Raw genomic sequence first — 24,706 nt, forward strand, 5'->3', positions numbered from 1 at the left:
CCCAGAAAAATGTGATTCTAAAGTATGATTTTTACATGACCGAGATTAGAATTTTTGATACTTTTAAGTTAAAAGTATCCCCTCCTGTGGCTGAATATAGAACCAGTGAACAAAATCCTATGTTACATATAATTTGGGGGACTTTTGGTGATCAAAAAGTAAAACAAATAAAACGTATGTTGAAATCAGAACACACACACTGTTTCACAAGGAAACAAGTTCATTTTCAAGAATCATGATGTGCAGGCCTTCACTGCCAAAGGAAAGCTCCTCACTTTGAGACAGTTGCCCTTGAATGGTCCTCAATTCCCCTATAACAACAAAACATCAAATATTTCCATCATTTATGGCACAGGGAAATTTTCTATTGCCCAGGCACTTATTCTAAACAGATAATAGGCTCTTATGAAAGAATAGGAGTTGGGGTTTTGTTTGCATACATACGAGAGAACCTTTTAAAATCTCAAAAAAAAAAATTTAAGTCCTCCAAATCTTTGATTAAAATGGATAAACCTAGAATATGTGCCATGTTTATCCAGTGGTTAGTTGATCTTTAGGAATATCATAACATCCCTTGGGTCACAGAAGCACCTGGGTTTGGATTTTCTCAAACTGTCCAAGCATAACCATAGAGAAGATAATTTCTGATTGATCTTCAGAACTGTGGCCTAGATCTGGTAGTGGAAGAAAATACAAAGGTAAAGAATGACACTACTTGGTGTTATTATTCTAGGCAATATTGGATAAGAAGAATAAAGTTCTTGAACCAAAGAAACTTCTGCGCTTTCTTCAAAGAAAGTCACTACCTCAACCTCGCCTTCCAACTCCAACTTTGGAAATGAGTTCCAATGTAAGTTTGAAACTTGATTTGAAATGCTAAATTCAGTATTGCTGTCTGTTCTTAGATACTTTGAGTTAAAAACAAACCTAATTTAACAGGGTTACCTTCTCAAGATATGACTTATATGGCATTTATTCTTATGATTCAAACATCAAACACATGAATAAGCACAACAAAATCTTTCCAAGAAAAATAGGCATCAGAAGGTAATCCTCATGTATGTCAAATAAAAAAAGAAGATTGAATGATGATCAGTTACTATAACCGTCTTGCCCACATGGGGAGGTGGCTGATGACAGCTGGTGTCAGAAAGGAGTGAAGTGCCAGAGATGTCATGAGGACAGGTTGGCTTCTGAGGTAGGACTGGCTCAAAGAGGTCACCTTGACCAGAGTCATACCTCACCTTCGTAGATCTCCAAACTCTGTTTGGGTGAGGTACCAGAGTCAGTCAGGATTTAGGACTGACTCAGACTAGACAGCCCCCACCTCCAAGAAACTGCTAGAGATTCCACAATCCAAACGTCCTGCTTGACCGAAGGATAACTGCCTGGTAGATGGGGGCATTCCTCTTAGCAGGCCAGCCTATCATCTCCCAGGATAGGGCAGTTCTCACAAGAAGCCAGATTGTACTGAGACGGTTGTCAGAGGGAGGGGAGTTGACAGGAGATCTCATTAGGGCTTCTGATGGGTCACCTGCGTGGAGGGACTGCCAGGATGTGCTTCTGGACATCCCCTTTGCTAGACTTTATGCAATCGCTGCCTGTGGTTAACACATTGTCTTTCACATGTGTGAATGCTATTGATTTCTGTTGCTTTCTTTCGCATTTAGAGGTACCTTAATTAGATTTGCAGACTCTGCTTTCTGCTTTTGACACCGTTATTTAAGGTGATTTTTGTAGATGGCTAATCTTGTCCATTCTGATTTTACCAGCTTATCTAAATTCTTGTGAGAAACACCTTACTCTAGACTCTGACACAAACTAGCTTTATTCCTTGTCTACTCTTGATCAAACATGAAAAAACTATTACAAAAGGGATGGTGTAAGCAATACTTGTTGCTTCAAGAAAGATTTTGCTGGAAAGGAGTATAGAAAAATGAAAATGGCTTAAATTGTAGGGATAGCATGAATTTTTTGCTGTTGATATGATTTGTAATGATGTCTTATCATTATAAAAGAGTGAATTTTAACAATCCAGTAGCATTTAAAATACTATATGTTCAATGAGAGTATAGACCTCATTTATTTCTCTTTAAGTTTCTGGCATCTAGCACAGTCCCTTTTGCTTGATCTGAGTCTTCAAAAAATATTTCGTGCTGACTGCTGCTCTTCTCAAGCTGCTTGGTTCTCACTTTGTTCTTTTAGGAAGAAGAAGATATAGAGATGGCTGTGATCTACCTTCAAAAGTTACTCCGGGGAAGAGTCGTTCAGAACACGGTGTGTAGGGTCCAACCGCTGGTCCTGTGCTTCTCCTTTGAGGATGGATTTATAGAACGCATATGTGCTTGGTTCCTTGGGGTGAATTCCTTCTGGCACCCTGCTGTCCTCTGGAACTCTATACTCTCAAGTTACCTACCCATTCCCTTCTGTTCCAGTTTGTCCAAGTGGGTGGCACAGTGTCAAAGAGAGAAAGGACCTGCTTGCTGTTGGTCACAGTTGTAACCAGGGCAAAGTGAAATTAATATCTTCCTTAGAATTGCTAAATCCAGCCATTTTCCTACCTAAATTTTGACTTTTTAAAAAAGTTTATTTATTTAATCTCTACACCCAACATAGGGCTTGAACTCATTGACCCCAAGATCAAGAGTTGCATGCTTTTCCAACTAAGTCAGTGGGTGCCCCTGAATTTTTACTATTAAGGCATCACAAACCAAGTGGATTCCCTAATTTTTCACAAAGTCATAATTATTTGAGTTGGCATATAGCTAGCAACGCCTGAATAATAAATAGCAAAGTAATAATAACTACAGTTTTAAAGCCATAGTATAAGCTCACATTATATTTTCTTTGCTTTACTTATATCATCTCTTTTTCTATCAGTTGCCCCATTTTACAGGCAAGTGATTTGAGTCTGAGATTATGTTAACTGCTAGCAAATTCAACTCTGGTCTTCCTGACTATAAAGCTTTCACCACATTATTTGTACAAACATACTTCACTTTTAAAGTGGACTAATATAAAGCACCAGCAAAAAATTTTTTTTCTCCTCACACAGCTATAACTCATAAGAGACTCAGTTATAATTAGTAAGTCTGGGAAGCTGGGTGAGCATCTTGTGTTGAGCATTATTCTTTACTCTCTTTGAAAATTTCCCCGGAAAAATGTCACAGCTGACTCCGTATTACAAACCAGGGGCAGGTCTCTTGGAAAAGAAGACATGGCTATGAAAAATACCATCCTCAGGCATCTTAGGGAAGGAGCACAGAAAATGAGGGGAAGGTTCTAGTTTCCTTTTTTTTTAATTTTTTATGTTAGAGTGTGTGTGTGTGCGTGCATGTGCACAAATGCATGCTCAAGTCGGGGAGGGTCAGAGAGAGAGAGAGAATCCCAAGTAGACTCCATGCCCAGTGCAGGGCCTCACTCAGGGCTCAGTCTCACAACTGTGAGATCATGACCTGAGCCCACCTTGTCTTCGAGAGAGATTTTAAGAAATGAGTAAACAACTGATAACTAAGCTCTTTCTCTACCTGAGCAGCTGGAGGTGTAGAAAAGGGAGCTGACCTCTAGCTCTCTGGAGCACCCCTGCCCTGTGGTCCCAGAACGCAGGACTGAACCCACTGTTCACAAGTGCCTCACCAGTCCCTGGATGAGTCCTGATGTGTTGCACAAGGGACGTTAATTGCAAGTCTCTTTTTTATTTGATTTGATTTGATACAGATGTTTGAAGGCAAGGAAAAGCGACTGGAGTTGATCCAGGAGCTGCGCACCAGCCATGCACTACAAGAAGATGACAGGCTGCTGAAGAAAGCTGAGAAGCAAGTGACCCTGGCCTTACAGCGACAGAGGAACTTGCATGAGCACAAGGTTGTCTCCTGGATTTTTATTATTGCACAAGTGGCATTATAATAATAGTAAATGAAATGACAAAAAAGAAACATTCCCCCCAATCCCATCACTCTATCACAGTCAGCACTTTGGAACAATGCTGCTGCAGTCCAGAAATGGAATGGGCTATGCCCTCACTGAACTGAGCATGATCTTATATTTGCAAAAAAAAAAAAAAAAAAGAAAAAAAGAAAACCTTTTAAAAAATATTTGGTGACTCTACCAAATTTCAGTGGGAGCTTGGCAGAATAAAAAATAATAAATGCAATAAAAAAAAGACATGAGATTTACTTTAAAATATCAGCACTTTGGGTGTTGGAGCCGTACATAGCTCAGGCTGGTTAAACTGCATATTAAATATGTTAATATCTCATGGTATTCTGTGATGTCATCAGTGTCACCTGACAACAGCTGGTAATTGCAGCTCTACCCCAACAACTGTAAATGTTTTTCCTATTTTCTTCTGGCATTTGTCTATATATAGAGTTTTTAATGGTGCTGACTACAGAGTGGACATACTTTTACTATCTCTCCCACTAATCCATAAATCAATATGAAAAAGAATCAATTTGCACAGTATAGTGCTATATGAAAGTGAAGTTAGTATGACCCACCCTTAGTAATGCACATTAATGCTTGTGCCATGTGGAATTGGGCACAAATGGTAAGCAGCTTAGAACTGAGTACATTATTGCTTTTACATGACATCAGGCTTGTGGATGGTCTCAGTTTGGGGGAGGGAGTAAAAAAGCCACAGGCTGTGAGACCCAACAGAGGGACCAGAGAAAGAAGAAGAGCCCTGCAAATGATAGGGCTGGGGTGCACTTCTGTTCAGATGGGAACACAATGTCCTGGAAGACCCAGGAACTGGATGGAAAAGTGCCCTGTAGGCTTTTTCCTACTCTGTTTCAAAGATAGTTCTTAATGACTTTCAAGTTATTTAAAAGAATAAAAAGTACCACAGTTTTCTTTCATGTTATTCAGGATCTTAAAATTCCCCAAACTTGTGTCAAAGGATGAAGCATTAAAAAATTAAAAGGTATCTGAGTGAATTTCTAGGGGACACTATTTTATTGAACTCCCAAAAAAATTTTTAAATAAAAACCTTGACATTTCCTTTCATGTCTGGGAAGATAGAAATGAAAGACAAAAAAAACCAATTTGGGTGGATACTAATAGAAATGTTTTGCTAAGTCCTCCTCATAATTTGAGGACTATAATCTATCAGTGATGGACTGAGCAATCCACTTTCTCATGTCTAAGTTTGTATCCTAAGTTTTCATAGTAAGAACACTTGGGATGGGGCTGGCCTAGTGATAATAATAAACACTGAGTGCATTCTGAAAGTGAAGTGACCAAGAGTTCTGGCTAGTCCAGCAACCCTCCTTACAAATCATCGTGAGTAGTAGAATTTGTATCATTAAAAATGTTTTTCAGGTGTCACTGGTTGAAAACCATTTGGCTGGACTGGAAGGAAGGGTTCTGGCAGACATGTTTGACTTCCTGTCCAAAGAGCTGGTGAGACTACAGGAAGAGAGGAGGATCCATGCTTTTGCCATGCTGGCCGAGCGGCAGCGGAGGATGCGAGAAGCTGAGGAGAGTGGTCGGCGCCAAGTGGAGCAAAGGCGCCTGCGGGAGGAGGACCAGATATTTAAGGAGGTAAGTGGGGCAGCTGGATGTCTGGAAGCTGCTTGTGTGTATGGAGCTGAGTCAAACCAAATGAAACTCATGATATGAAATGCCTTTTGTTTTTTGTTTTTCATCGCGTTCTACAAATATGTATTGAGTTCCTGCGATATGCTAGGCACAGTTGGAAACCAGTCATGGTCCCTTTTCTTCTAGGGCTTAAATACTTAGATAACATGCAGTTATGTGTAGAATTAGAAAATATAGTAAGCTTCATGAAGGAAACATATGAGGCCCAGTGACGCATTTTAAACGTTACTCTGCTTGCTGTGTGGAGAACAGTTTGGACGGAAGACAGAGTGGGAACAGGAGATCAGGAAGGAGGCTCTTGAAGTAGTTTGGGCCAATGAGAAACAGGAAGTCAAGGAAGATGTATAGTTTCTGGCTTAAGTAACTGGGAAGATGATGGTACTATTTCCGAGTGGAATTAGTGGAATTAGTTTAGGGACAGGGGTGGAAACAGGAAGTTGATTTATATTAGGTTCGAGACATTCTAGTGGAGGTGTCATTTCAGCAGGTGGATAGACAAGATGGAATTTAAAAGAGGTTTTGGCTAGAGATATAAACAAGAGGGGCATCTGGGTGGCTCAATTGGTTGAGCCTCCAACTCTTGATTTTGACTCAGGTCATAATCTCACGGTTTGTGAGATTGAACCCCATGCCAGTCTCCCTGCAGATAGCAGGGAGCTTGCATGGGATTCATTCTCTCTCTCTCTCTCTCTCAAAAAAAGTAAATAAACTTAAAAGAAAAAAAAGACAAACTAGAGTACCAGGTTGGTAAATTAGAATTCTGACCAACGCATAATGAGCAAGATATAAATTCAAGATATAAAGTCAATTGAGCATCTCACTATTGATTTTGTCTTAGGTCATGATCCCAGGGTTGTGGGATTGAGCCCCGCTTTGGGCTCTGCTCTGAGCATGGAGCCTATTTGAGATTCTCTCTCCCTCTCCACCCCTGCCCCTCCCGACTCATGCTCTCTCTAAAAAAAAACCATAAAAAAATATAAAAGCTCAAGTGTTAAAATTGGAGGGGATTTATGAGGAAGATTTCTTTAAAAGGGACTGTGCTGTGCTATCCCCCTGCCAACACACACAGACACCAAAATACACCCAGAGGTTGGTTTCTTTTTCTGTAGTCACTGGAGAGCTTTATAAGTATTCTTCCATTTAGGGTGTCTGACCCCCTAGGAATGGAGAGGAGGGGAGCTGGGCTAACCAGATGCTTTGGAGGTGGACACAGATGAGGCTGTATGGGTGGCCAGCACACCCAGAATATGTCAAGGCAAAGGCTGTGTGAGAGTTTCCCTTGGACTAGATGTGGGACACATGGGACAGAGAGAAAGAGCAAACTTGGAACATAAAGAATTTCTTGTCCAGGAGGACTGTCTGAATTGTATGTGTGCATACTTTTGAGCTCCTCAGTTAAAAAATATGCATCCGTTTGAGATCTTATTTGATCTAAGATTTTCAGGATTTACCCAATTCTCATAGAATTAGGATTGATTTGTGAATAGTATTTTCTGTGTGGATTTCAATTTTTTTTTAAACAAACAGATTGCTCTCCTTCTATACAACTTAAGTTTTGAGTTACATGTAGTCAAGTGCAGCTTTTTAACTGAAGTGGCAGATCATCTATAATGTGTATGAGCCTATAATCCATATTCTAGCCTCCTACCATCCTAACACATTTTGCTTCAAAAAGAGTTGCTTTTTGAGACTTAGAAATTATCGGCAAAACTTACTACCCCTACCTAATATCACTAAGGAAAAAACAGCTGGGATGAGAAGAATCAACCTGGGGGTGAGAATAAAAAGGAAAGGGGCACAGAAACCAGTATGCTCAAAAACACAGAAAGGAAGAAGGAGGTAAGAGCTTCAAGGAAGGTAGTTCTAAGTGGGAATGACCCCAGGAAATGTCAGCCATTTCTAGGAACGGTTAAGATGACCCTCCCAGCCTGATTTAAAGACCATTTATGTAAACAGTGTATCTATTTGTGGACCTCAGATTCAAATACCATCCATCATTTAAATTCCTAATCTCTCTTCATATGGCCCTTTTAAAGACAAATATGCTTGCACATAAATATACCAAAACCCAGAAATGTATACATTAAGTATTTCCAGAAAAATAACATATATTGAGAAATGTAGATACAGAAAGTCATAGACTCATATTGAAACACAGACACATGTTTGCATGCACATATTCAAAGACATTGACAAGCACAATGCAGGGTATATAGTGTTAACAAAGACATGGCGAAACACATGTAAATGCACATACAGCCACTTATATGTTTCCTTTTTCATTTAAGCACATACAAACACAAACGGGTCCAGAAACTGACACATTTATAAAGATACATGTAAACACACAAGTGCGTATACTGCTAGAGGTGGGCCACATTAAACCTGCCACCTCCGAACTGTTATAAGACTCACCTGTATCATTGGCTTCCTGAAGAAGACTGTGAGCTCCATGAGAGCAAGCATACTGTATATCCCTTGGCCTGTTCCACAACACCAGCATAGATCTCTGCACCTAAGACAGTCAGCAAATATATTTTGGTTGGTTGTTTGCTTGGTTGATACTGTATTAAACTGGTCATTGGGTCTCATCCATAGGGAAGGTCTAGGGATTTAAGGTTATGGACTTGGTGTTTTACAAGCGTAGGTACACTAAACATTACATACTCAGAGTCCTGCTGCAGTGCCACTCAAGAAAAACAGGGACTGAGTTGTTACTGAGTCCCAAAGCATTATCTCAGGTGCAAAGAAATATTCAGACACAAAATAGAAAGGTATCCTTCCCCCAAGAAGCTCAAAATCTGTTGAGACAGAATGCATATAAAACTAAGTATGGCACACTTGATACTTATGATACTTCCTGTGCATCTACCGGTAAAACAGACTAAACTGAACTGTACTGTTTACAGTTGCATACTTAAGGAGCAAAACTGTAGAGAAGTGGGAGTGTTTTCCATAAAAGCATGAGTGGAAAGGGGGTGTGGTCAGGAAGAACCAATAGCAGCCTCCTAGAATTCTCACAGTGGCTGCGTGGGTACTGGATTTACCTTAATTCATTACACTGTACATCTATCACTGTGCACTTTTCTAAATGTGTGTTCTCTTTCACAATTTCAGAAAGCTTAAAACAGCAGCAGTCCAGGGTATGATAGTTCAAAAATTCATCAGAGTTCCAGGATCCTTGTAGCTTTCTGCTTTTCTGTCCTTAAGGCATGGCCTTCATGGCAGTTTAAGATGATTCCTGGTTCTCCAGCATTACATCCCCATGAAATGAGAAAAGAAAAAACAAATTCCCTTTAAGAATCCTTCCTAGAAAGTGCACAAATTATTTCTGCATGTACTCCCTCAACCAGAACTACAGGAACTAGGAAATATAGTCTTTATTCTAGACACTTGTTGGCTCACGGGCTCTGTTATGTAAGAGGAAGGAGAGAAAGGACGTTGGGAAATACCTTAGTCTCTGCCACAGCCAGGCAGTTTGATCAAGTCACACTGCTGGTGAGAACAAAGCCAGAATCCAAAACGGGGTTATTGACTGAAGCCAATGATCTCTCTGCAGTGTTGTACTGCCCACCCTCAGTAAGACCCATAATTCTGAAATGGGCTAGATGGATAGGGGCTGCCAAGAATGGGCAGGTAGGTGGACTAGAAACAGACTGACCAGAAAGTTAAAAAACAAAACAAAACACAACAAAAAAAAAAGGAATGATCAACCAGGGGACTGTTGACTTAACGAACAAAATAGATGTGCTAAAATTAAAAAAAAAAAAAAAAAAGGTCAACCAATGTTCGTGCATTTTTTGGATCTTATTTACAGTACTTATTCCTGTTCTCGGTAACGGGGGTATTTTTGGTTTCGCAGGTGGTTAAAGTTCACCAAAGTACTGTAACTTCCTATCTGGAAGACATAATACTGAATACCGAAGAGAATACTGCAGAAGAACAAGCCAGGGCAGAAATTGAGAAGATGGCTGAGGAAATCAATGACATTGCTTACGAAATGGAGAGCCGGTTTGTACCGAGAGAACAGATGGCAGAATGGATAGTCTATTTGCTGTTACTCATACATATTCTTCAAGAGCTTATGATTTTACCACCAAGGAGAAATAAGTATATAACTCCTGTTTCAGTGTCCATTGTTTTAACTGCATAACTCTTCAGAAGTCAACATGCCTGCACCTTTGTATGGCAGGAGTGCTAGAAATAGAATTTTCAGTTATCCTCTGTAGTCTGGATCACTTCCATATTAGTTACTTTCAGAATAACACAGAGCATGAAAGCAATGTGAATAAGTATGTGCAATATTACTTCACCCCAAAGTTTTTGGCTTCTTGTATAAGTTATATCTCTAACATTCCCTTTCCAGCAAGCAGGCTAAATGGAGGACAACGTCAAATCTGAATTTGCATGGAGTTAACAAGCCCATCAGGAGTGTAAGATTTCAGAGTACTTAATCAAGGAAAAGGCAGTGGTGGGATTTGAACAGTGGAGTTTCTTATACAAGCAAGAAAAAACTGAGTATAAATCAGTAGCTCAAGTAAGGCAACAAAGGAAATAATTTTTCTTTTTTTTTTTTTTAATTTTTTAGTCGAACTCAGCTTCAGTCAGAGGAGATTGTTGCTGAGTTGGTTTATAGTTTCCTGATCCCAGAGGTCCAAAAGGACTTTGTCAAAGAAAAAGGTAAGCCGGGGGTGATTGGGTGGCTCAGTCGGTTAAGCATCCAACTCTGGATACTGGCTCAGATCATGATCTCACACTTTGTGAGATAAGCCCCCATCTTGCTCTGCACTGACAGCATGGAGCCTGCTTGGGATTCTCTCTCCCCCTCCATCCTTGCCCCTCCCCTGCTTGTTCTCTCTCATTAAAAAAATTTTTTAAGAAAAAGGTAAGCCACTGTAAGTGCTTCACTTTATGATTTTTTAAAGATATAAACTGTTTTCAATATCCTGAGATTTAAAATTTAAGTATCACTGAATTTTCTTATTTTAGAGCTTGTCAAGTTTTCTTCATGCTGTCTGATTCCAGAAGACAACCATCCCTAGTATAGATGGGGTGCAGTTCTTGTTAGTGTGACAGACCATCAAAAGACAAACCTTCCTTTAAGAGGAACTTCCCAAGTTCCCAAAAGAGGTGTATTTTATGATTTTATTTTTTTAAACATAAAGCAAATGTGGGGGTACCTTGGTGGCTCAGTCAGTTAAGCAGCCAAGTCTTTATTTCAGCTCAAGTCATGATCTCATGGTTGTGAGATCGAGCCCCATATTGGGTGTGGAGCCTGCTTAAGATTCTCTCTCTCCCTCTACCCCTCCCCAACTTGCATGCACTTTCTCTCAATAAATAAATAAATAAATAAATAAATAAATAAAATTTAAACATAAAATGGGCACCTGGGTGGCTCAGTCTGACTTTGGCTCAGGTCATGATCTCACGGTCCGCAAGTTTGAGCCCTGCGTCTCCCTTTCTCTCTTGCCCCTCCCCTGCTCATACTCTGTCTCTCTCTTTCTCAAAAATAAAACATTAAAAAATTTAAAAAAATAAATAAATTTAAACATAAAGCAAATGCTGACAATATGGGATTTTCAAACTGTAGTAGCCATTTGCAGGTGGGACACATGCAAGGTTGGTATTGGAAAATTGGGATGCTTGAAGGTCCTAAATCTACTCTGCTGCTCTGCCTGTACTACAGATGTCTTCTCTTTTTTTCCAGGACTGTATCCAAGTATAAATATCGTATTTGTCAAAAGAGGCATGTTTTGAAGATTGATGCTTGTAGTCAATAGAGAAGGGGAAAAAATTTTGTCTTACAAAGAGAATACTCTTCTGGAGCTTTTAGACTATTGGTGCCAGTTTATCAGAGAGGGGTGCAACCAGACATGTATTTATCTGAAATGACTTACAGGGAAGATGACTAGGTAGGAAGATCCTAAGCTCACCCTGTCCCACAGATACACCTAGATAACACACCCATCAGTGTAAATAACCCAGAAAATGACCTGAAAACTGACAGAACAGACTCTCCACAGCTAAATGTGGAGAAGAGACCACATCAAAAATAGTAGAAAGGGTGGAGACATGGTCAGGAACCAAACTGACCCATGAGACTGTCCATAGGTGAGACACTGCAAATGTGCAGAAAGGAGAGGAGCAGACCCCATACCAGGTGCCCTAGGGAAGGGGGACCCACAGTGGGAAAATGAATCCCTATAACATTTGACTTTGAAAACCAGAGGGGCTTAACTTCACACATTTTATAATCAATAGGGCTCAACACCTTTAAAAATCAGTGGCTTTGGGGCGCCTGGGTGGTGCAGTCGGTTAAGCGTCCAACTTCGGCTCGGGTCATGATCTCGCGGTCCGTGAGTTCCAGCCCCGCGTCAGGCCCTGGGCTGATGGCTCAGAGCCTGGAGCCTGTTTCCGATTCTGTGTCTCCCTCTCTCTCTGCCCCTCCCCCGTTCATGCTCTGTCTTTCTCTGTCCCAAAAATAAATGAACGTTAAAAAAAAAAAAAAATTAAAAAAAAAAAAATCAGTGGCTTAGTTCTAGGAAAGCCAGAGAGCAATAGGAAATAGTCTCCACCCTTAAAGAGACAGCATAACATACAGCCCCACTGAGATACAGCATAGAAGCAGCAGTCTGAATGTATGGGAAGATTTATTTACTAATCTCAGAACATGTGCTGGGGGCAAGGATCTTTAGGATCCAAAAACAAAAGAGCTGATGGGTGCCATTTCCCTCCCTCAATCATTCCCTTCCTCAATAAATGGACACCTATAAGGACCAGCACAGCATACACACTCTTCACTTAGCTTGCTAACTACATACCCCACCCCTGTGTTTTCCTGTGGATTCACCTTCTCCAAACTGTTTCACTCAGCAGGAGTCCATCGAGAGTAATGCCACAAACCTGGCATTGTATAAGCAGCCCCAATGGGCTCGCACTGCTCAACTGACTCCTACTCCAGAGAGAGGGGAAGATGACCACACACACACACCAATTCAGTTGTGGACCCAGCAATGGGCAGATGTGGTCTGACTGCAGGCCTCACCCACCCAACAAAACCCCCCCAGGGGTCAACCCAGAGAGAGCACCCTGCAGCTCCAGCAAACATCTGAACTGACCCAAATCAAGCCCAAAGCAACATCAGACTGGCCAAATTACAACAGAGGGACCAAACCCTGCCCACAACAGGCAAAAAGAGCCATTGCAGATGACTGGACTAGAGGCAAACATGACTCAGACACAAAAATAGGGCACATGCAACACACATAGGGGATACCCCTGAAGCACCAGGTTCTGGTGAACATGGGACAATTGCACTGCAGGGCACTATAGGGCTTCTTCTTTGTAAGGCCACTACTTTCAAGAGCAGGAGATACAGCTGACTTTCCTAACACAGAGAAACACAGAGTTAGACAAAATGAGGAGATAAAAGAATATATCCCAAATGAAAGAACAGGACAAAATCACAGCAAGTGAGCTAAAGGAAAGGGTGAAAAGCAATATGACTGATAGACAATTAAAAGTAATGGTCATACCAATGGAATAGAATAGAAACCCCAGAACTAGACCCACAAAAGTATGGCCAACTCATCTTTGACAAAGCAGGAAAGAATATCCAATGGAAAAAAGACAGTCTCTTTAACAAGTGGTGCTGGGAGAACTGGACAGCAACATGCAGAAGAATGAAACTAGACCACTTTCTTACACCATTCACAAAAATAAACTCAAAATGGATAAAGGACCTGAATGTGAGACAGGAAACCATCAAAACCCTAGAGGAGAAAGCAGGAAAAGACCTCTCTGACCTCAGCTGTAGCAATTTCTTACTCGACAGATCCCCAAAGGCAAGGGAATTAAAAGCAAAAATGAACTATTGGGACCTCATGAAGATAAAAAGCTTCTGCACAGCAAAGGAAACAACCAACAAAACTAAAAGGCAACCAACGGAATGGGAAAAGATATTTGCAAATGACATATCAAAGGGCTAGTATCCAAAATCTATAAAGAGCTCACCAAACTCCACACCCGAAAAACAAATAACCCAGTGAAGAAATGGGCAGAAAACATGAATAGACACTTCTCTAAAGAAGACATCCGGATGGCCAACAGGCACATGAAGAGATGCTCAACGTCGCTCCTTATCAGGGAAATACAAATCAAAACCACACTCAGATATCACCTCACGCCAGTCAGAGTGGCCAAAATGAACAACTCAGGAGACTATAGACGCTGGCGAGGATATGGAGAAACGGGAACCCTCTTGCACTGTTGGTGGGAATGCAAACTGGTGCAGCCACTCTGGAAAACAGTGTGGAGGTTCCTCAGAAAATTAAAAATAGACCTACCCTATGACCCAGCAATAGCACTGCTAGGAATTTACCCAAGGGATACAGGAGTACTGATGCATAGGGGCACTTGTACCCCAATGTTTATAGCAGCACTCTCAACAATAGCCAAATTGTGGAAAGAGCCTAAATGTCCATCAACTGATGAATGGATAAAGAAATTGTGGTTTATATACACAATGGAATACTACGTGGCCATGATAAAGAATGAAATATGGCCCTTTGTAGCAACGTGGATGGAACTGGCAAGTGTGATGTTAAGTGAAATAAGCCATACAGAGAAAGACAGATACCATATGGTTTCACTCTTAGGTAGATCCTGAGAAACTTAACAGAAACCCATGGGGGAGGGGAAGGAAAAAAAAAAGGTTAGAGTGGGAGAGAGCCAAAGCATAAGAGACTCTTAAAAACTGAGAACTGAGGGCTGATGGGGGGTGGGAGGGAGGGGAAGGTAGGTGATGGGTATTGAAGAGGGCATCTTTTGGGATGAGCACTGGGTGTTGTATGGAAACCAATTTGACAATAAATTTCATATATTAAAACAAAGTAATTGTCATAATGTGCTCTTTTCCCATGGGAGCCCAGTGTACAATGGCTGCAAAGAGTACCTCCTTGGCAGTGTGTGATTACATAGCCTGTTGATTGTATGGGTGGCCCTAAGGGACCTTCAAGACATCTCAGATGGCTTTAGCATCAAATACATCCCAAATTTTGGCCCCTGGGAAATTGGTAGACTCAGCACTCTTGAGAACCTCAGCACTGCCCTCTCCTTATTCATGCCCACCAGTAAATCCTACTACTTGTCAAAAATAAATTAATGGTCATAAAGGTACACAGTGGAGTGGAGGACCTCAACAAGGAGAGAAAATATAAAAAAGAACCAGAGATGAAGAACTCAAATAACTGAAATAAAAAGTACACTAGAGGGGAAAAATAGTGGACTAGAGGAAGCAGAAGAACAGATTAGTGGTCTGGAGGACAGAGTAATGAAAAGCAAGCAAACTGAACAGGAAAGAGAAAAAAGAGTGATAAAAAATGAATATAGGTTAAGGGAACTCAGCCACACCACCAAACATAATATTCACATTATAGAGATACAAGAAAGAGAAGTCAGAGAAAAGAGGGTGGGAGAAGAAAATGTTATTTGAAGAAATAATAGCTCAAAACTTCCTGAATCTGGGGAAGGAAACAAAAATTCAGGAGGCACATAGAGCTCCCCCCAAAAATCAACCCAAAGAAGGTCAACACATAAAAATTAAAATGCAAAAAGTAGTGATAAAGCAGCAAAAGAAAACAGTTACATATAAAGGAAATCAAATAGGGATATGAGTTAATTTTTCAGAAGAAGGGCCAGAAGGGAGGCATGATATAAGAAAAATGCTGAATGAAAGAAAACTGCAACCAAGAATACTGTATCCATCAAGGATTTTATTCACAATAGGAGAGAGAGTTTCCTGGACAAATAAACGTTAAAGAGGACTCCTTGAGTGGAAAGCAAACACCATAAGCAAGAGTAAGAAAAGTAGGAAGCACAAAAGCAGTAAAATTAAGTACATCTATAAAAATCAAAGGACTCACAGACATAAAACATGACACCATATACCTATGATGTAGGGGAAGGAGGAGTGCTTTTAGAATGCTTTTAGAATGGGTTCAAACTTAAGTAACCATCAATTTAATATGGAGTGTTATATGCATAGATGTTGTATATCAACCTAATGGTAACAACAAATCAAAAATCCATAATAGAGGGGTGCCTGGGTGGCTCAGTCTGCTAGGCATCTGACTTTGGCTCAGGTCATGATTTCAGTTTTTGAGTTTAAGCCCCATGTCGGGCTCTGTGCTGGTGGCTCAGAGCCTGGATCCTGCTTCATATCCTGTCTCTCTCTCTCTCTCTCTCTCTCTCTGCCCTTCCCCCATTCATGCTCTGTCTCTCTCAAGAATGAATAAACATTTAAAAAATTGTTTTAATAAAAAAAACAGTAATATGCAAAAAATAAAGAGAAAGGAATCTAAGTACATCTCTAAAGAAAATCAGCAAACCATGAGAGAAGACAGTAAAAAAAAAAAGGAACAGAGAAGAACAATAAAAATAACTGTAAACAAGTAACAAATGGAAATAAGTACATACTTATCCATAATTACTTTGAATGTAAATGGACTAAATATTCCAATCAAAAGGGTGATGGAATGGATAAAGAAACAAGATTGAGCCCCACATTGGGTATAGAGATTACATAAATAAACAAATAGCTTTTTAAAAAAAAAAAAGGCCCATCTATATGCTGCCTACAAGAGACTCATTTCAGACTTAAAGATATACACAGATTGAAAGTGAAAGTATGGAAAAACATTTATCATGCAAATGGAAGTAAAAAGAAAGGTTAGTAGTACTTGTATCAAACAAAAAGACTTTCAAAGAAAGACCAGGACACTTGGTGTCCAGCCAAAGCATCCAACTTTGGCTCAGGTCATGATCTCACAGTTCATGGTTCAAGCCCTGCATTGGGCTCTCTTCTTACAGCTCAGAGCCTGGAGCCTGCTTTGGATTCTGTGTCTCCCTCTGTCCCTGCTCTTCCCCCACTCATGCTCTGTCTCCCTGTGTCTCTCAAAAATAAATAAACGTTAAAAAAATGTTTAAACAAAGACTATAACAAGCTACAAAGAAAGACAGTACATAATCATAAAGGGGATAATCCAACAAGAAGATACAACGATTGTAAATAGTTCTATACCCAGCATGAGAGCACTCAAATATGTGAAGAAGCTATTAACACACATAAAGGAAGTAATCAATAGTAATAAAATAGTAGGGGACTTTAACACCCCACTTACAACAATGGATAGATCATCAAAACAAAATCAGTAAGGAAACAGGGGCTTTGGATGATACATCGGGCCAAATGGATCTAAGAGACATTCAGAACTTTTCATCTTAAAACAGCGGAATACACGTTCGAGTGCACATGGGACATTGTCCAGAATAGATTACATGTTAAGCCACAAAATAATTTTAAAAATTCAAAAAGTTTGAAGTCATACTTCTAGTCCAACTACAATGTTATGAAACTAGAAATCAATCACAAGAAAAAATCTGGAAAGAACACCTAGATAAAGGTTAAATAACATGCTACTGAACAATGAATGGATCAGCCAAGAAATTAAAAACTACATGGAGACAAATGGAAATGAAAACACAATGACCCCAAATCATTGGGATTCAGGAAATGCTGTTCTAAGAAGGAAGACTATAGCAACACAGGCCTACCTCAAGAAGCAACAAAATCTCAACCTAACCTTACACCTAGAAAAATAACAACAAACAAAACTCAAAACCAGTAGACAGAAGGAAATAATAAAGATTAAAGAAGAAATCAAGGAAACCAGGAGCTGGTTCTTTGAAAAGATAAAAAAAAAAAAAATTGATAAACTTTTAGCCAGACTCATCAACAAAAAAAAAAAAAAAAAAAAAAAGAGAGAGAGAGAGAGAATGGTGCACATGGGTGGCTTAGTTGGTGAAGCATCCAACTCTTGATTTTGGTTCAGGTTATGATCTCAGGGTCATGAGATCTAGCCATGTGTTGAGCTCTGCCCTGTGCATGGAGTCTGCTTAAGATTTCCTCTTTCCCCTTCTCTCTTTCCTCTTTCCCCACACTGTCTCTCTTTAAAAAAAGGTGGCTGGGGGACTCAAAATCAGAAAAGAGAAATAACAACTGAAACCACAGAAATACCAAGAGTTAGGAGAATATTATGAAAAATTATATGGCAACAAACTGGACAACATAGAAATGGATAAATTCTGAGAAATATATAATCTTCCCAAACTAGATCAGGAAGAAAAATTTGAACAGACTAATCACCAGCATGGTAGATTGAGTCAGTAATAAAAACAAACAAGCCCACAACAAACAAAAGTTTAGGACAAGATGGCTTCACAGGTGAATTCTAGCAAACATTTAAGTGTTAATACCTATTTTCTCAAACTATTCCAAAAAATAGAAGAGGAAGGAAAGTTTTCACATGTATTCTATGAGGCCAGCTGTACCCTGATACCAAAACCAGATAAAGACACTACAAAATAAGAGAACTACAGGCCAATATCTCTGATGAACATAGATGCAAAAGTCCTCAAGAAAATATTAGCAAACCAAATCCAACGACACATTAAAAATTCACCATGATCAAGTGGGATTTCTTTCTGGTGGTGGTTTGGTATTTGCAAATCAATTAATGTGATACATCCCATTAACAAGAAAAAGTATAAAAGCCATATGATAATTTCAATAGATGCAGAAAAAGCATTTGATGAAGTAGGGCATTCATTCATGATAAAAACCCTCAACAAAGTAGGTTGGGTGGAAACATACCTCAACATAGTAAAGGCCATGTATGAAAAATCCACAGCTGACATTATACTTAGTGGTATAAAACTGAGAGCTTTCCCATAAATTCAGGAATAAGACAAGGATGTCCACTTTCACCAGTTTTATTCAACATAGTACTAGAAGTCCTAGCCACAAGCAGTCAGACAACAAAAGAAATAAAAGGCATCCAAATTAGTAAGAAAAAGAAAAACTTTCTTTTGCAGGTGACATGATAATATATAAAGAAAAGCCTGAAAACTCCACCAAAAACCTACTACATCTGATAAATGAATTTGGTAAGGTTGCAGGATACAAACCCAATATATTATTTTATATTAAAAATGAAGTAGCAGAAAGAAAAATTAAGAAAATCCCATTTACAATTGCACCAAAAAAAATTAAAAATCTAGCAATAAACTTAACTAAGGAGGTGAAATACCTATACCCTAAACACCTTAAAACATTGATGAAAGAAATTGAAGAAGACACAAAGAAATGGAAAGACATCCCATGTTCATAGGTTGAGAGAACAAATATTGTTAAAATGTCCACACTACACAAAACAATCTACATATTTGATGCAATCCCTATCAAAATACCAATCGCATTTTTCACATAAGTAGAACAAGTAATCCTGAAATTTGTATGGAACCACAAAAGACCCTGAATGGCCAAGGCAGTCTTGGAAAAGAATAAAACTGGAGGTATCACAATCCCGGATTTCAGGATACCCAAAACTGTCAGTTACTGGCACAAAAAAACAGACCCATAGATCAATGGAGCAGAATCGAGAGCCCAGAAGTAGACCCATGATTATATGGTTAACTAATTTTTTATGAAGGAGGCAAGAAAAAGTCTCTTCAACAAATGGTGCTGGGAAAACTGGATAGCTACATGCAAAAGAATGAAACTAGATCACTTTCTTACACCATATACAAAAATACACTCAAAATGGATTAAGGACCCAAATGTGAGACCTAAACCCATAAAAATTCTAGAAGAGAGCACAGGGAGCAATTTCTCTGACATCATCCAAAGCAACATTTTTCTAAATATGTCTCCTGAGGCAAAGAAAATAAAAGCAAAAATAAACTGGGACTACATCAAAAAAAAAAAAATCTGCACCATAAAGGAAATATTCAACAAAACTAAAAGCCAACCAACTGAATGGGAGAAGATATTTGCAAATAACATATCTGATAAAGGTTTAGTATCCAAAATATCTAAAGAACTTTTACAACTCAACACCAAAAAACAATCCAATTTTAAAATGGGCAGAAGACATGAAGAGACATTTCTCCAAAGAAGATACACAGTTGGTCAATAGACACATGAAGATGCTCACATCACTAATCATCTTGGAAATGCAATTAAAACCATGGTGAAATATCCCCTTATACCAGTCAGAATGGCTAAAAAACAAACAAAAACAAAAAAACAAGAAACAAGTGTTTGCAAGGATGTGGAGAAAAAGGAACCCTCTTGTACTGTTGATGGGAATGCAAACTGGTGTAGCCACTGTAGAGGACAGTATGGAGGTTCCTCAAAAAAATAAAAAATAGAATTACCATATGATCCAGTAATTCCACTACTGAGAATTTACCCAAAGGATATGAAAACACTCATTTGAAAAGATATATGCACCCCTATGTTTATTGCAGCCTTATTTACAATAACCAAATTATGGAAGCAGCCCAAGTGTCTATCGATAGATGAATAAAGAAGATATGGTGTATATCCACAATGGAATATTACCCAGCCATAAAAAAGAATGAAATTTTGCAACAACATGGATGGTCTAGAGGGGATAATGCTAAGTGATATATGTCAGCCAGAGAAAGACCAACACCATATGTTACATTAGAACAGAACAAATGAACAAAGAAAAAAAGAAGTAAATGGATTTCTAAATATAGATAACTGATGGTTACCAGTTGGGAGGTTAGTGAGCAAATGGGTGAAATAGGTGAAGGGGATTGAGAGTACATGACGTGATGAGCACTGAGTAATGTATAGGATTGTTGAATTACTATATTGTACACCTGAAACTAATGTAATACTATATTAATTATGGTAGAATTTTTTTAAAAAGGCAAAATGATCTTTGTAAGCCTCAAATGTTTACAGTCAAAAAAATGAAAAAAAAGAAGTGAAATAACACCTCCAAAGGTTTCTGTGTTGTGTAGGAAAATTCTGTACAGGTTTTGGTATAACATTTCATATCACCTAATGGGGATAAAGGAATGGTGGAGTGCTAATGCATTTGAAGAGAACAAGAAAATATCTTATTTTCCCATTACATAATTGTACTATAATTTTTAAACCAGTACCCTTTGTGATAAACATTTAGTTTGTTTCACTGTGTTTTCCTATACGAGCAATGCTATAATCAACATATTTTACATATATCCTGGTCATGCTTCTGACAGTAAATTCCTAGCAGTACAGCACTGGAAATAGGATATGTGCATTTTAATTTTGCTAGATACTACCAAATTGCCCCCACAAAAAGATTGTTCTAATTCATATTCCTGTCAACCGTGTAGAATAGTGATGATAACAATATTTCATTTTCAGATAAAGTAATATTTCTGTGTCACCTGATAGAAGGGATCATGTGTTTTCTAGATCTTTAAGAAAATATGCAACTCCTTTTTATTTTTCCTAGGTCCAAAGGTCAGCCTGCTTCAAGTCAATTCTACCTGAGGGAATTGAAAGAGGCAGGGAAATAGTGTGTTTAATAGTTACTAGTTTGTGACTCTCTCCCCTAGCTTCTCCAGGCTCTGAGGGAAAGAAGCTTAATTATTTAAGTGACTTATCTACAGCTACTGTAGGTGTATTCTCATTTTTCAATTATAGAAATTAGTGCTTAGAGACATTATATGACTTACAGATTTGGACGATGGTCTGTGTGACTCCAAAGTACCCATTCTTTCAACCATAGTACTGTGAAGGGTAAGTTGCTGTGTGATTTATCCTATGTAAACTCACTGATACCTGCATAGCACAGAATCCACAGTACTTCTTACTGTCCTTCACTAGCTGTAGGATTTGGGGTAAATTACCTAATCTCTCTGTGTCTCAGCTTCCTCATCTGTAAATGGGGATATTAATAATACTCTCTTTTAGGGTTGTGCGGTGGTTTAAATCTATATATGCCAACTGTTTAAAACAATGCCTGGCATCTAAGGGAAATGGGATGCTTAATGTACTAATTCTTAATAATAAATATTCTTAAGATATGGAGCTGGGACCGCCTTATATAGCCATGGGCTTAGAAACTCATCGTCACTCAACAGGTATCCCCCGTATTAGGAACAAAAGTTCAGAGAGAAGTATGAGACAAGTGCTCTACCTCTAAGTCATTTACAATCTAGTTAAAAGACAAAATGGAACTCACATCAAGTGCTTCAGTGCTGCATGATTTGTATAAACTCAAGTGTGGCAATGGTAAATGTGGCTGGCAGTCAGAGGAGACTTCTGGAGGAGATGGGACCTGAGTTGGGCTTTGAAGAAAGGGTTGGATTTGGAGCACAGATATTCCAGATAAGAGAAGCTGAGGAGGAAGGGAATAGAGGCAAGCCTGGTGGGGAGGGATATGGTGAGACTGAACTGGAGGGTGGGTACAGAGGGGCAGCAATAATAAACTTTGGATCTTGGAGCATCTGGGTAGCTCAGTCGGTTAAGCGTCTGACTCTTGATTTCGGCCCGTGTCATGATCTTGCCATTTGCAAGATCAAGCCCTGCATCAGGCTCCATGTGCTGTCAGTGCAGAGCCTGCATGGGATTCTCTCTCTCATTCTCTCTCTGCCCTTCCCCCACTCATGCTGTGTTCTCTCTCTCTCAAAATAAATAAACTTTAAGTAAATAAACTTTGGGTCAGGTTACCTATCGAAGGTATACTTCTAAAACAGAAGTTAATTTTCACTTAATCCAATCAGCCTTAAGTAAGGGAATATGTGGTTTACAAAATTGTCATTTCTGTCACTGCCTTCTTGAAAGTCTCTGGGAATGATTTTGTTCAGATTTTCAGAGTAAAAATTTTTGTCACTTTGGTACAGTGAGGAACGCACAGCAGAAGCATATCCTTGCAGCCCATCAGATCATCCACAGACACACAGAAGCCATGCTCAAAAAGAATTTTGTTGAGCAACAGCAAGACGAGGTCTCAGACACTGACCAGTTACTAGGGGAAGAAACTCAAAATGAGAAAAACAACTAAGGTGAGTTTGATTTTTCATCTGAAAGGAAGCAGAGAGGAGGAGAGGCAGCATCATTCAGCTCTCTGCTATACTCTAAAAACCGTAATGTGGAAAGATTGTCCTCTGTTTAAGAAAGTGAAACACTCCCATTTTAATTGGCACATTCCATCTAGGTTATGGAATCTGCTATTGAAATTATTAGAGAATAGAGTTGATATTATAGCAACTGGACTCTTGTGACCAGAAAAGAGGATTCTGTTTTATTTTTTGAGTCCTCATAGTATATGATGGTATTCCATCATAAATAAGCTGTAAAATGTGTCTGTGTAAAAAAAAAAAAAAAAAAAAAAAAAACCCTTATGGAGTAGACAAACTACCTATCTTATTATGCTAGTTGTAAGCATAGCATTAGGCAGAGCCTGCCCAATTCTAACCCACCAGGAGTTGGTCTAGGCTCAACTAAGCATTCCTACTCACAAGGCAAACAACCCAGGTTTGATATGATTCGAGTATCTATCTATCCAGAAAGATGCAAGACAGGAACCACAGCTTCAAGCAGGGCAGCATCCGGTATTTCTCTTCCTATGGAAGCTCTTGCCAAATCCACATAGAAGAACACTAGCTATTTTCTTTAGTCCCCTGCTTACAAAGTTCAGGTGCAAGGAAAAGAAATTCACATTGGGTAGGTGCAGGACCTGCCTGGTTTACATGCCTCAGGGGCCAGTATATCTTGTAATGATTCCATAGGCATAGTTTCTAGGGTCCTCCTGATGGATTCATCTAGTCAAAGAAGTCAGCACACAAACCTGTGGTTTCCTATTAGGTATTAATAGTTTATTTATAATTCCTTCCAGTTAGATGCTAGTTACCAATCAGGGGTCAAGCAGTGTTACTTAGTAACATATTTGAGACAAACTGTCTTACCGAATTACTAGAAGTGTTAGAGAGTCAGTTGAAAGTAAAATTCTCATGAGAATTTTTATAAGAAAGGAAGTGAACCCTTTGCCTATACCTTCTTCAACCCTCCTCTGATGGAAGCATGTCATCTGCTACTTTGGCCTGAGGGCATGCTGTCAGGATAGGGAAGGCACAAGGCTTAGGGGCACATTTGAGCCTGGCGTTCAGAAGGTTTGAGTGTTGGCCAGCTCTGCCACTAACATAATCTTATGTAATAATTCCCTTCACTACAGGTTTGCCTGCACTTACGTGACCAACAGACCATCTGCAGGGGAATCTATTGGGACCTGAAGTTTCAACAAAGGAGGATCATGGAAGGAATGTTGAGATGAGGGGGCAGTTAAGAATGAAAGCAGACAGAAAGCAGATAAAGGACTCTTAAATACCTAGCTATGGCTGTAAATTATAGCAGAAAACCTTTTGTTTTTAATTAATAATGAAATAACCTCTGAAATCGCTGAAGATATAAACCATGTATTTACATGGAATGTTATCCATACATCTATATAATATAAATTCAAGGACCATAGCATTTTGCCTATCTTATTATTGTGATAAAATTACCCTTAATGTTTGGATAGTCATTTTTCTTACATGTAAATTTAATATTATTAATAATTTATATAATTTAAATTAAATATGTGTGCATTTACTTCTGAGTATAAAGGATCTCTTTACTGCTTTATTACATGTTTAGAACAAAGGGGCATGTGGTGGCTCAGTCGGTTAAGTATTGCACTCTTGATTTCGGCTCAGGTCATGATCTCGCAGTTCGTGATTTCAAGCCCTGCATTAGGCTCGGCACTGACGTTGAGGAGCCCACTTGGGATTCTCTATCTGCCCCTCCTCCATTTGTGCTCAGTCTCTCTTTCTCTCTTTCCCTCTCCCTCTCTCTCTCTCTCAAAAACAAACTTAAAACAATGTTTGGAACATGATGTTTAGTTGCCCCCATAGTATGTATTACTCTCTCCCCCTTCTCTGTCAGAAGGAGGGAAGGACAGATGTGAGATTATTTAATAATGCTTAAGGATGTAGGCGTGGACTGTTGAGTTAAAAATATTTTTAATTAGCTTGAAAACAATGGAGACCTAATAGTGAGGAATTGCTGGGCAAATATCTAGGAGCAAAATTCAGAGGGTTGGTTCTGGCATTTAGAGCCACTTTTTTTTTTCTCCCCTGAGGGAATGTGCAAATTCTAGAAAATTTGGCTGAAAAGCTGAGTGAATCTTTCCCCAGC

At 39.2% G+C, this 24,706-nt stretch overlaps 1 protein-coding gene, 1 long non-coding RNA gene and 1 pseudogene across 7 annotated transcripts in view; 2 read left to right on the forward strand and 1 right to left on the reverse strand.

Moving 5' to 3' along the window:
• The window catches only part of CFAP91 (cilia and flagella associated protein 91), an 88,837-nt gene extending 64,716 nt beyond the window's left edge, over nt 1–24,121 (forward strand). For all 6 annotated transcript variants that reach the window (XM_045502154.1, XM_045502153.1, XM_045502150.1 and 3 more), the window contains 8 exons: nt 734–850; nt 2,206–2,277; nt 3,718–3,864; nt 5,323–5,544; nt 9,464–9,612; nt 10,190–10,281; nt 22,372–22,533; nt 23,703–24,121. In XM_045502154.1, coding sequence (XP_045358110.1) covers nt 734–850; nt 2,206–2,277; nt 3,718–3,864; nt 5,323–5,544; nt 9,464–9,612; nt 10,190–10,281; nt 22,372–22,532 — 960 coding nt within the window. In that variant the 3' untranslated portion in view covers nt 22,533; nt 23,703–24,121. The remainder of the gene's footprint in view (nt 1–733; nt 851–2,205; nt 2,278–3,717; nt 3,865–5,322; nt 5,545–9,463; nt 9,613–10,189; nt 10,282–22,371; nt 22,534–23,702) is intronic.
• Nucleotides 203–9,468, reverse strand: LOC123610927. Its single transcript, XR_006718343.1, has 3 exons — nt 8,649–9,468; nt 8,017–8,116; nt 203–311 (listed from the first exon to the last, which is right to left on the reverse strand). It is a non-coding gene; the product is annotated as an uncharacterized LOC123610927 (long non-coding RNA).
• Nucleotides 14,483–14,624, forward strand: LOC123576289 (annotated as a pseudogene).
• Nucleotides 24,122–24,706: the final 585 nt, after the last annotated feature.

Source organism: Leopardus geoffroyi, chromosome C2 (genome assembly GCF_018350155.1).
Source record: "Leopardus geoffroyi isolate Oge1 chromosome C2, O.geoffroyi_Oge1_pat1.0, whole genome shotgun sequence".
Taxonomy (NCBI): Eukaryota; Metazoa; Chordata; class Mammalia; order Carnivora; family Felidae; genus Leopardus; species Leopardus geoffroyi.